The 13,876-nt window shown below is 40.4% G+C and overlaps 1 protein-coding gene across 1 annotated transcript in view; it reads right to left on the bottom strand.

The window, feature by feature from the left end:
- Positions 1 to 1,369: 1,369 nt before the first annotated feature.
- The window catches only part of kpnb3 (karyopherin (importin) beta 3), a 78,093-nt gene continuing 65,586 nt past the window's right edge, over positions 1,370 to 13,876 (bottom strand). Inside the window, exons 20-26 of the mRNA XM_072258821.1 lie at positions 13,470 to 13,581; positions 13,238 to 13,293; positions 12,987 to 13,109; positions 12,682 to 12,901; positions 12,162 to 12,390; positions 7,269 to 7,410; positions 1,370 to 2,887 (exon numbers count right to left, since the gene is read on the bottom strand). Of these exons, the coding sequence (XP_072114922.1) occupies positions 2,801 to 2,887; positions 7,269 to 7,410; positions 12,162 to 12,390; positions 12,682 to 12,901; positions 12,987 to 13,109; positions 13,238 to 13,293; positions 13,470 to 13,581 (969 nt within the window). The 3' untranslated portion in view covers positions 1,370 to 2,800. The remainder of the gene's footprint in view (positions 2,888 to 7,268; positions 7,411 to 12,161; positions 12,391 to 12,681; positions 12,902 to 12,986; positions 13,110 to 13,237; positions 13,294 to 13,469; positions 13,582 to 13,876) is intronic.

The raw sequence follows: 13,876 nt of genomic DNA, 5'->3' as shown, positions 1-13,876 counted from the left end.
CTGCAGATTTCCTCCCGTTTGCTCTAAGCACTGTAGTGTCACATGATTAACACTGGTTAGAAATTGTCTGGCGAGTTTCCTCTGCAAACTAAATGGTATACTGTCCCAAATAAACAAAGGGAATCCCAATCAACTTTGATGTGTTTTTTTGATTCTTAAGAGCTGTCCCAAATAAGCAGTTGCCCCAATTAACCAATGGTCCAAATTCTTCTAATTAATTTCTCCAAGAGAGTTAAATTCGTGAACTCAAAACTGGGGTACTCCAATTTCAGTGATATTACCAGCTAGCAGATCAACAGGATTCACCATAACCAACCCCTAATCCTTAATTCAGAAATATATTTTGTTGGAGGATTATCAGGACATTACAGAGGAATGGGTAACTAAGACAAGCATCTTGTTCCATTCCACACTGATTGCATGAACAGAATTAGGGCTCAATACCACACATAATTACAATAGTGAAATATTTTTCACAATTGCCCCTCAACACAGATTTGAGAAGGTTCCCCATAGTAGGTGTATTAAGAAAGTCAGGAGGCATGGTATCTATGGAAGCTTGGATGCCTGGATTCAGAATTGGCTTGGCCACAGAAGGCACAGGGTGGTCGCGCATGTAACGTATTCTGCATTGACATCACTGAATACAGGTATCTTTTCTGGGACCTGGCATTTTGTAAATAACTTGGATGAGGAAGTGGAACGGTGGGTTAGTAAATTTGCAGGTGACATGAAGTTTGATAGTGTGAATAGTGTAGGTTACAACAACACATTGATGGGATGCAGAGCTGGGCTGAGAAGTGGCAGATAGAGATCAATATGCAGAAGTGTGAAGTGATTCACTTTGGAAGGTTAATGGCAGGATTCCTCACAGTGTGGAGAAACAGAGGGTCCTTGGGGTTCACATCTGCAGTCCCTCAAAGTTGCAGTGCAAGTTGATATGGTTGTTAAGGTATATGGTATGTTAAATTGGGAGACAGAGTTCAATGGTTAGGGTTGATCTTGCAGTATTCAGATTGTGGTCTGAAGGGCCTGTACAGTTTTATGTTATGTCATTTCAACTTCAACAATCCTGGCAGAGTTGGTTGCAGCAGCAGTTTTAGTTTCATAGAGTGAGGTACATCATGTGGCATAAAAAGGTGTACAAGGCAGCAAAGAGATATTAAGGATGGTAAACAGAGGAAAGAAAAATGGAAGTAAATAAAAATGATTTTGGAATTAGACAATCTAATTTTTACAAAGTATAACATTGCAGAATACAAAGTCTTTTTTCTCTTCATTTTTCCTTTCGAGTTCATTTTTCCCTCTTTAACATCTAAAGCACACACCTGTTTAACAAACACAAGACAAACTAATTACTGGAACAAAATGGGTTTTGTATTGTATTTATTTGGAAATTACAATTACAACGAGAAGAACTGCTTTCTACAGAAGTTAGTAAAATCCAATGTTTAGCAGTAAGGGGAAATTGAATGAAATTATCTTGGGAAACTATAAATAGTCATAATACTGCCAAGGCAGCTGTTAGTTGTCTGCCATTACTCATTAAACCATCAGCTCGTTTCAAAGATTCCTCTGATTTCTTTGCTAAACTTAGGTATGTCTGAAATTATTTGTTAGGGAAATTAAGTCAGCCAGCTTTTGCTAACATGTCATTCATCTAAGTGTTAAAAATTAAAACTTGCTTTATACTTAAGCACCAAACACAGCGCCATTATCTGTAGTTTAGCAGTTTGAGGCTAGAGCCATGCAATTCTCACTCTAAAGTTTGGGCGTCGCATCAAAACTTTTCATACTAAAAGGCGGCAAATGCCACTGCTTCACAGTTTGGGAACGCTATTTCACACAGAACACCCACAAGGATGGGAGTGCGATTGATTCTGCAATATGTGAATGATAGTCATTTAGAGCACTGGTTCAGATACAAGTTCTGCACCTTCAACGCAAAATCAGCAACACCAGGCAATTTAATTTTCCTTGTATTACTGCAACAATGAAGCTGCATAATTAAAGCAGGATACGGTTGCCAATTTTGCCCGTAGATTACCCTGGTCTCATTTCTTACACCCAGCCTTGGAAATTAAATTGACATGATTTGAAGCTCACAGGAAAGCGATATCTTGCAATAATTGAAGGCTATCATTGATGAGATTTGTCTCCTCACTGACCACAGGGTGTTGAATGAAAACCATGTTCAAGTTAATAAAGGTGCACAGCAACTGGATTCACACTCCATCATCGTTTATTGGACTGAGGTACTGCTGGACACAGTGAAGGACTTCACATTTCAGAATTGTTTGCAGGACTGCAAACAAAGAGGGCAGGATCATCAAAAAACAATAGCAGAGATGAGAGATCTTGCATGCCGCAGTTTTAACAGGCAGGAGAGTATATTGCTTACCTTGGTTGGGAGAAGGGTGGGGGTGGGAAATCAATCGCCACACTATTTAGTACAATACTAGATGGATAGAAATATCTTGCCAGTTTAATGCACACCAATACTACAGCAACTTGTTTCAAAATAGTTATGGTTGATATGAGTTTTTGTTCAAACTGACCACAATTGTGCCATGTTCTTGTGGTAAAAGTAGAAAAATAACTATCAGTGCTGTAAGGGTGGGATATGAAGATATTCCTCTGTAATTTGCAGCAGTCTTAATACACAATGTGTGCTGAATCAGAGCTTCCTGCTACTCACTGCGGTCTGCATAAGTGACCCACACAACAGTTCTCTCACAGAAGAGGGAGAAAAAGGACAAATCATGAATGATTTTTGCATGTTAGGAGTATTTAAGGCCATTCAAGCGGTGTTCAGCAGATTGTGTATTGCTGCCTGCTGTGTTTCGTTCAGCGATCCGATGCACTCCGTCCAAAGAGTCCCTGAACCCTGGAATGAGAAAAACAAACAGGAGTTCTTCAGCAGGTGCACCACACTGCCAGGGCAGTTACCCTCTCCCTGTGCAGGAACTGTTCTTTGAATACAGCATGCACCATATGCTGTTTATTAAACCTTGCAGTACAGATGAAGAGAAATTTACCAACTTCATGGCCATTTGGGTTACCTTGCACATTACACATTTTCCAATCAACATCCAAATATTGAATATTGCACAACTAATATACGTCAGCAAGCTGATTCAATACAGACCGGAGAAATTATTCCAAACATTTCCAAAGACATGGCACATCACGCCCCCTTTTAAACTGTGTCTGATCACATTACAGGCTGTTCCCAGGTAAGAAACAGGATGCATTTGTACAAATGTCCACTGAACAATTTTGTTCACAAAAATACACTCAATCTAGTAGCCACACCTTCATAAGAGAATAGTTATTGACAGTAGAGAGAAAACTAGTTCCGAGAGACCGCGCCTGTCTGCAAATGGGGTAGCAGCAATCTTGTGTTGCTCTTAGTTTTGTTTCTCTTCCCCCTAGTTTAAACTTCAAATTTAAAATTTTTATTTGCTGATTTTTGAAGGGGAACAATATGTCTATGTCTACGAGGAGTGGGAAAAACTTGTCTGAACCTAGTGACAAAGGTAATGGGAAAGGAAAGATACCAAAGGAAAAATCTGATGAAATGCCACCATGGGCTGAAGATATCGTTCAGACACTAAATACAATTAAAGATCAGAATGGATCAATTAAAGACCAACTGGAAAAGAATAGTAATGAAATGAAGTCACTTCTGGGAAAACTTAAGATTTGGAAACTCAAGTTATTACACATGAAGAGGAATTGAAGATAACTAAGCAAAAATTGTTGGAAGCTACAACCTGTTTGGAAAGATATCAAAATAAGATTATAGACCTGGAAACTAGATCTCACTGAAGGAATATATGAATTGTTGGGCTGCAAGAAGGAGCTGAAGATGGAGAGTTAACTGCTTACTTTGGTAAGCTTTTCCATACTTTATTTCCTACCACAGTATCACAGCCATCTGCTATAGAAAGAGCACACAGAGCTTTTACTTCGAAATTTAAAGATCCAAGTAAGCCAAGATCTGTTTTGGTTTGTTTTCATCACTTTAAAATTAAAGATCAAATAATGCGACAGGCAAGAAAACAAGAGTTTTTAAGATTTAAGGAGTCCGAGTTCCGTTTTTATGAAGATTATCCGAAGGAGGTAATGGAACAAAGATCAAGATTTGCTCTGGTAATGAAAAAGGCATATGATAAGAAATTGTTTCCTTCTTTGCATTACCCGGCAAGGATTAAAGTTTTTCCTCCTAATTCTCCTCCTCGTACATTTTTTGATCCAAAAACTGCACTGGAGTTTGTTCAAACTATACCTGCCGCTGCTACCGAATGAACTATCAGAAAGGTTGTTTGGTTATCTATATATTATTCGCATTTCAGGAAGAAGGTAAGGAGATTTGTTCATTATTCCATATTATTGGTTTTCTTTTGGAAAGATTTATGGATCAAGTATGACTGTTTAGATGGTTACTCGGACATTCGACTGAGAAAAGAAGATAAAGGAATTTGTTTCTTTAACCTAATATCTGGTTTGATGTTCTTTTTTGCTGCTTTATTATAGCATCTTATAACCGATTTAATCTTCAGGGATTTAACGTTAAACTTAAAAATGGCACTGGTTTTTCTTTTTAAGAGACATTATTTTGGTTCTTTCTTGTTTAATAGATGCTGGAATGTAAACACTTATCTTGGTCGAGACTTTATTGTTTTTCTTACAAGGTCACTCAGTTTTTTTTACTAACTATGGTAAGGGAAAGAAAATCCTTTAAAAAAAATTTTCTGTACAGACAGAGTGGTCCCTGGCTTTGTATTCTATCATAGGTTGCTTGCCTTTCCTTTGGGCTTTCGGGGAGGGGGAGGGGTTAGAGTTCAGAGTTTTTTCCTACTGGGTGGTTCTGAAGCATGCGCGTTTTCTACATGGTTGTATTCTTCTTCGCCGCCATTTTTGATCATCCTGTATTGGTATGTGTTCTGCGCATGTACAGGTGCCCCCCGCTTTTCGAACGTTCGCTTTACAAAACCTCGCTGCTACAAAAGACCTACATTAGTATCCTGTTTTCGCGTTCAGAAGGCGTTTTCACCGTTACGAAAAAAAAAGCAGCGCGCGGGGAAAATCAGTGCGCGATAAAAGGCAGCGTGCTGCGCGCCCCGAGCAGCCGCTCTCCCCCGGATTCGGAACTGCATTCTCGCCGGCATTGCTTAAACACGTGCCTGTGAGCAGCCGTTAGCAAGATGAGTTCTAAGGTATCGGAAAAGCCTGAAAGAGCTCGTAAGGGTGTTACACTTAGCATAAAACTAGACATAATTAAGCATTTTGATCCTGGTGACCGAAGTAAGGACTAAGTGAGTTTGGCTTGTGGAAGCTGACGAACATGATGTTGAAGAGGTTTTGGCATCCCATGACCAAGAACTGATAGATGAAGAGCTGATGCAATTGGAAGAGGAAAGGATAACAATCGAAACCGAATGCAGTAGCATTCGGACCGAAAGTGACTCTGTGAGATTTTCGCTGCAATGATAAAGTACAACTTTAATTTTGAAAGGGTACATAGGTTTAGGGGATATTTGCAGGATGGTTTGAATCTTTATAAAGAACTGTATGATAGAAAAATGTGTGAGGCTCAGCAGTCAAGCAAGCCTTCCACATCAGACCATGAACCTTGCCCTTTGACATCGAGGCAGGCAGTCATAGGAAAAGATGAGCTGCCTGCTCTAATGGAAACAGACAACGAGATGACACCCCAATGTCCCACCACCCCAACACTCAGGCCGCAGATACTGTACCGATTTGCGGAGAATACAGCAGTAGCCGGGAGGCACACAGCACATCTTTAAGAAAAAAGCCGAAATAAACATGCTAATTAATTAGGTGCCGCCTGACACATAATTAATTAGCATGTTTACTTCCGCTTTTTTCTTAAAGATGTGCTGTATGCCTCCTGGCTACCGCTGCACCCCTGCATGCTTCGCGGTTTGGTATCTGTCGGCAGCCTGGAGGGTGGGGGCCACTGCACCACCCAACCTGCGACGACTCAGTTTAACACACCATCATCAGTGTGCTCGGCGCTGAACTAATTCCAGTAAGTGATACTACACTGTACATACATTATTTCTACTTTATATAGGCTGTGTATTTTTATGTGTTATGTGGTATGATTTGACAGCTTCATAGCTTTAAGTTTACTGGAGAGCGCTTGCCAACAGCGCTTGTGTGAGATTTTCTGCCTAGAGTGCTTGCGCGAGATTTTCGCTATGGAGAACAGTTTAGTAATGATTGTGGAAAAGTATTTCTATGTTATATAGGCTGTGTATTTATCATATCATTCCTGCTTTTACTATATGTTACTGTTACTTTAGGTTTTGTGTGTTATTTGGCATGATCTGGTAGGTTATTTTTGGGTCTGCAAACGCTCACAAATTTTTCCCATATAAATAAACGGTAATTGCTTCTTCGCTTTACGACATTTCGGCTTACGAACCGTTTCATAGGAACGCTCTACTTTCGGATGGCGGGGGAAACCTGTATTAAGTAGAATAAATAGATTTTCTCCACTATCTAATTGTAAATTTCTGGTAAATTTTTTTCTTGCTGGTGGTTTGATGTTTATCTTTAGAAGCTTTTTGTATGACGCATGGCTCCGGGGTTGAACACCTAATGGGTTTTTCCCCCATTTTTCTGCTAAGGTTTTTTTATTATCACAAAAATGTTTCAATCTTTGAAATAATTTTTTTCCCTTGAGACATTGTAAGTGTTGCTTACTTCGATGTACTTGTGTTATTTTTTTGAATAATAATAATAACGATTTGAAAAGAAAGCTTGTTCCAATGCCCATAGTAACGAACGTATCTACATCTGTCAGACCCTTAAATTTATTACAGGAGTTTTTTTTTAATATGTACAGATGTCTCTAAGATGAACGTTCATAACCCAGGACGGCCTGTACTAGCAATAAGTACTTTTGGAGAACAGTCACTTTTGTTAAATATCATTAAGAAATGAAAGAAAATCCTTGCTCATTACTGCAGATCTGTATGTTCACCTGACAGCAGAATTCTATTTGAACATCTCTTCTGGAATACTGCATCGCTGACAATATAGCACTCTCTCAGTACTGCATTGCAATATCTACCTGAATTTGAGCTCCGGTCACTATTTGGAAGAAGTGAGATCCTCCTAACTCACAGGAGTGAGATTCGTGCAGTCATAACCAAATTACCCAGGGTAATAACCTCTTACAACCTGTTTTCACCCTGCCCAACCCCATCCTTGATTTGCAGTGACACACTCACCTGTACCTGTCGGATTACATTGGCCAATCTTTTGCTACAGGCATCTTCATTCTTTATTGCTTCATTAGCAAGACCTTCTGCAATGATGGCAAACACTCTAGGCAGGCTGGAATTATTGGGGCCAAGCACAATTGGATTGTTACTGTGGACGAAAATAGAAAACAACTATTTTACTTGTGAAATCAATGAATTGAGATACTTCAATTTCTTGAATGTTTTTGAATTCAAAAACAATAGAATTTACCAAGCTATTAGGTGAAATAACCAATTTTAACCTTGCTGTTGCTTCAAAAACACTTGGAACTTTCACTCTTCAAGTTGTCTCCATACCCAAAATCAGATAGTCAGGATGCACAACTGCCCCTCCTTCCCCCTCATCCTCAACAACGATGACCCCCAAGGTTGTGTGCGGAGCCTATTGCTGCACACTCTGCTCACACAGGACTTCACAGCCAAAGACTTGAGCAATCACATCAAGTTCATTGATGACACGGCACTGGCGAGGCTCATCAGCAACGATGATGAAATGGCCTACAAAGAGGCAGAAGAGCTTGAGAGTTGGTGCCAGGCAAATAACCTCTTCCCCAATGCCAACAAGACAAAGGAGATGGTTATCAACTTCAGAACTCTCACCACTCACACACTTCCTTACATTAACGACAGAGCAGTGGAAAATGCAAGCAGGTTCAAACTCCTGGGAGTGCACATCATACAGTTTCATGGTCCCAGAGTACATCTTACACAGTCAAGAAAGTTCATCGATGCCTCTACTTTGAGAAGGCTAAAGAGAGCTGGACTTTGCACATCCATACTCAAGTCATGCTACAGATGAGCAGTAGAGAGCATCCTAACAAGCTGCATTGCCACTTGGTATAGAAACTCCACTGCAGCAGACAAGGATCAACAGGTAGTCAAAACCAGGCAGCAACCGACCTGCTATCAAGGATATACTTTGCATACAGTAAGGTGCCGGGAAAAGGCCTGTTAACAACATGAAGGATCCCACCCACCCTGCTCATGGACTGTTTGCCCCACTCTCATCAGGCTGCTAGTATCAACGTCAGGACCAGACTCAAAAACAGTTACTTTCCCCAGTTAGGCTGATCTACCCATTATATCTACCACTACTTTGTTTCCTGTCAATCATCTTACGTACAGCCTAGCCTGGACATAAGAAATGTATGGAAGCTCTCTTATGTATTTATATTTATTGCATTTTTGTATTATTGTGTTCCTATCTTTTATATTCCTTTTGTGCTGCATTGGATTTGGAGTTACCATTATTTTGTTCTCCTTTAAACGACATTAAACAACAATCTTGAATCTTATAAACTGCCGACCAACACTCCATGCCCCTCCGTTTCTGGTTTCTTGCACATCCCTCTGTTTCCCTTGATGACACGTAATTTCCTGGGCCCAAACCCTAGAAATTCCTATCAAATTATCTTCATCACATCAAATATTCACCATTTTCTTAACCTAATTTTTGTCATTTGTTCCCAACATCTCCTTGTATTGCTCAGTGCCAAATTTTGTTTGGGAATTTTACTAAAGATAGATTTGAGTTTCAGTACATCTTTCAGCACATCCTAAAGCTCCTTACAGTCACTCAAGTACTGTTTGATATGTAGGCAATACGAAGTCGGAAACAGCCAAACTACGCAGTAAAAACTAACATGATTTTGTTTTAGTGATTTAGTTGCCCAGTGCCATTGGACCATCAGCACTTGTACACACGAGTCTGCTGACTGGGCCTCAAGTACACTTCCACCTTTTCTTCCAACAGTATATAAAATTATTTTGGTTAGTTCTGGTCACCACACTGTACAGGCTTTAAAGAGGTTGATCAGGACAGTGCCTGGACTGGAGTGCGTTAGCTGTACAGAGATCTGAAACAAACCTGGATTGTTTTCTCCTGAGCATCCTGATAAAGGATGTAAAGTTATAAAAAGCATAGCCAAGGTAGACGGCACAGATTTAGGGTGAGAGCGAAGTTTAGATTAGAGACTTCTTTAAAAAAAAAACACACCATGGGAGATGTCTGGAATGCATCGTTAGAGTCAGCAGATAAAATGGTAATACTTAAAGGCATTTAGACAGACACATGAACAGGTAGGAAATAGAGGGAGATGGACCATGTGTGGGCAAAGGCTCTGAGCCTGCACTATACTTTGTATTTCTATATTAGTACACACAAAACTACATTCAATATGACACAAAATTCTGAACTAGAAATGCCAACCAAGATCAAGCCTTTGGAGCGCAACATGAAACCACAACTTAAGACTAATAGAACAGCCAAGTGAGCTAATTATTATTTACTTTGTCAAAGGCAATACAGAAATGTATACTTATGCTTTGTTAATTAATTCTACACCAATGATGGATTCTTTAATGCAAGGGTTTCCAGCCTGGAGTCCACAGACCCCTTGCTGAATGGTTGGTCGATGGCGTAAAGGTGGTTGGGAACCCCCACTTTAGTGTCATACTTGCTAAGGACAGGCAAGTAACATACAGATGCTCCATAATACTTGGCCACAGGCCTGCAGCACCATCTACAGGTTTATTCATGAAAATACAGTACTGAGGCAACAAACTACACAGCAGGTGTTAAACAATTATCCTTGTCATTCATACAGTCCCTGGGCAAATCAGAAAGTGGCAACGGTTATTGGCCAATTATAAAGACACTTGCTTACTAACTGGTAGCCACAAAGTTAGTGGATTATGATTTTAAAAAAACCACTAATGTTCTTACAGAACTTTCCTTTGAGCCTGGTTTCCAGACACACCAGTGTAATTGACATTTTAACTACACGCAAGGAACCTAAAAGAAAATTGCAGATACTGGAAATCTGAAACAAAAACAGGAAGCTCTGGAAACACTCAGCAGATTAGGCAGCAGTGGTAGAAAACTAAAGTGAACAGTTCCATGAAAAACCCACTAGCAGATCTGTGAAAGGGCAAGCAAGTTTTAAATTGTAAGGAAGGTGGGGTTAGGGATTTCACAGATGATGCCGCGACCTATTGAACCCTTTCAGCATTACAACTGTTCTTTGTTACAATGAAATGATCTGTATGAACAATTTGCAATGGCTAGTAACTCAGCTGTATCAAAAGCCACAATGAAATGCAGGAATACTTTAATCTCATGAAGCTGCAGTGGTCTAAGGAAGTGGCTCACCACCAACTCCTCAATAACAAAGCATGCATCTTGTGAATAAACTAATAGAACCTGGGCAAGGGCAGGATAACAAGAATATTTCCCACATGAGACTGGACGTTCCCCTCCCCCTCCTCCAAGGTCTGTGTCAGTTCCAGTCATGACTAAGATGGGAATGTGACCTTAAATTGTGTGCAGCAAATTTATGAAAACAAAAAGACCAAGTAAGGAGACGGTTTTTCCAAATAAAGCCATGGAATCCAACATGAACCCAAGAGCACAGAGTTCTCAGTGTTTAATGTATCACACAAGAGATGGCTGCTGTCCCACAGCACTATTCACTTAGCATTGCACTGGAGTATCAGCCTAGACTTCAGGGCTCCAGTCCTGACTACAGCTTAAAATTTGGAACTCTGGTGCAGAGACAAAAATGGTAGTCATCAAGCCACACACGCAGTTTTACCCTGTTACCTCGTTCCTGGGGCTGCTCCATCACACAACAATTAAAACCACTGCCTCGCACCTCTGGTGATCCAGGTCCAACTCCTGTGTTCCCTTTACTGACTACATGGATTTCCCCTCGTTACTTCACGTTTCATCCCATATCCTAGGTGCATCACCAATACCCTGCCCTGATCCAACTATGGAGATGTTATGGCCAAGAAAGCACACCAGTGCCTCCAGTCCGGCATTCCAGCACGTAAATAGTTCTATGTCACAGCAGACATACTGTAGTGAGGAAAATCACACTTTACATACTGTTCATACAGATCATTTGATAATAGTTGATCGAGGTATTACAAGAAAAACCATAAGAGTGCAGTCTTCACTTCTGACAACTTCCATCGATTTTTGCAGATACAGAATCTTTTCTAGATTCATCATGGCTTGGCATGGCTACTACTCTGCCTGTGACTGCAAAAATCTGCAGAGTTGTGGCACATCACAGAAATAATCCCTCCCGCCACAGACCCTGTCAACACTTCAACAGAATCAAAAACCCCATCTACCTCAGACATCCTCTCTTCTCCCTTACATTGGGCAGAGTTACAAAAGCTTGAAATACACACCAGGCTCAAGAACAACTTCTATCCCACTGTTAGGACCATGAATGGACACTTGTCTGGTAAAAATGCTCTGGATCTCAATCTACCTCACTGCCCTTTCATCTTGTCTGCCTGCACTCTCTGTAACTGTAACACTTTATCCTGCATTCTGTTATTGCTGTTGATGAAATGATTTGTAAGGATGGAATGGAAATTAAAAGTTTTCCCACTGTACCTGGTAATGGTCTTGAAATCCATTATCTATCCACACCGCACTTTCCCTGTAACTATAAATCTCTGTACTCTTGTTTTTACCTTGTACTATGTCAATGAACCATTGTAATAAAATGATCTGAAGGAACAGTATGCAAGTTTTTCCTCACTGTAGCTCAGTACACGGCAATAGACCGACTTACATGACAATAATAAATTAATTACACCCAAGCATGTCCTGGTTGATAGGTCGCTCAGGCTCGTGCGGGTGGGTCGCAGGGGAAAATAGATGCAGGGGGAAGTTGATGGATATACAATCAGAAAAGAATGGCATAGACAGGTGCAGGTGTGAGCTTGATGATAGGCTGGCGAATCTGTTCCTTGCTGAGAAGCTCCAACTCTCGTCCCAGTACCTTCCTTCACCTTTCCATACTACTTGGAATTAGCATTAGGATGAGATGGAGCACTTGCCTTTCAATAAGGTCGCACAGATAATTGAAAGTGTGCACTGCCTCCTCCTTGTCCTCGTGCAGTGGCAGCCACGAGAGCCAGTGAGGTAAAATCTCATTGACATTTACACATTCTGGTCGGCACTTCATGACCTTCCCTACAGCAGATATACAGTTTTCAGTTGCGTTAATGTTCTCTTTGGTTTTGGACCCTTCCATCTGGATAACCCCAACCAGGAGTGGGATCGCCTCTGTGGAGAGAGAAGTTAATATGTATTAGTCCCAGTGGCTAGCTCTCTCCAAAATGCACAGGGATCAGAGCTCATCAACATCAATGCCAAGTTACTTAAGCATTAATGATTGATTTATGTGTTCATAAATTAATGGCTCACACATCAATGCCAAGTTGCTACAGGTTACTGGGCTTAAAATACGCTACATAATGTAGTGTGCAGCAGCAGAGCTAAGAAGAGCTTGTATTTCACCACAACAACACTCAGTCTCTGTTCAACTGCACAAAGAAAACAATTGGTTGAACCTACCAGTACAGAACGGCCTGTAACTCTCTCCACCAAACTGAGCCATAACTCCAATTCCATAGGCTGCTGCTTGTCTGACCTCAGGGCTGTTATCACAGACGTACTGCAACATGGGCCGCAGGAAATACTCTGCGTATTTAAAGGACGTAGGGCTGCAGTGCTCAATTACATCATCAAAGATGCACAAGCCCCACTGCTTGTCTGCCCATGGCCTGTGTGGACACTGCAGGGAGGAAAAACATTCATCAGAATGAAAACATTGAGAAAATCAAAACCAACCAGTCTTGAATATTTTGTTTTAAACTTACAATTAGATTGACTATTAGAGGGAGAATCTGTTCAAACCATGGCAACATTTTCTCTTTGTAGCAGCTGAACATCGAGTGTAAGATGTCCGAAATTTTAGTCAAAATGTAAACATCGCTATCATCCTGTAACCAGACAAATGCATAACACCCAAATTTAAAATAATCTGAATTCATTCAGAATAAACCTTCAATAATCCTTTCCACAAGTAAATTTATCACAATTACACCATAATAAAGAAACACCATATTACCTCATCTTGTAAGTTTTCTTCCACTTGTTCGTCATAGTCTTCATCTTGTCTCTTTGCTACGGGTTTTAAAAAAATCACCCAATTACACTTCAACACAAAGCTACAGTTTAATATTTGCGCACAGAAAGATAAAATAGCAAACGAGAGAGGTACTGTGATATCAGGAAACCGTGAAGTAAAGCTCCAACAGGAGATTGCTTTGAAGTTTACTAAAGATGTAACACATTTATACCTTGTCTTAATTCTTGATTTTTGAAGTGCTCCTCTAATTTCCCTTTCATAATGTTGCCCAGCTCCTCAAGGTGCTCCTTGTTTAAGCAGCCTTCACCCATTAACTCTATGCACTAAAGAGCAAAGGAGAGAAAAATGCAAGGGGCAGATCAATAAAGACTCAAGTACTGTAGTCAGATTTGGGACAGAAAGCACAATATATTAACACATAAGAGGGTAGGTGACCCTGTGTGGGATATTCCAATGACTAGTAAACATTTTGAACAAGGCGATGGAGGAAATGCTTCAGTGCAGTTAAACCCACTTCAGTTTTAAGTAAATAGTTTCAGTGTCTTGCCATGTCTAAAGAAGCCTGATGTGACTCCTTATAGACATCCCACCCTGCAAAAACTCATTTCAGGGAGGTAG

This window comes from Mobula birostris, chromosome 5, assembly GCF_030028105.1.
Source record: "Mobula birostris isolate sMobBir1 chromosome 5, sMobBir1.hap1, whole genome shotgun sequence".
NCBI classification, from domain to species: Eukaryota; Metazoa; Chordata; class Chondrichthyes; order Myliobatiformes; family Myliobatidae; genus Mobula; species Mobula birostris.
This window is presented reverse-complemented; position numbering and strand designations above follow the sequence as displayed.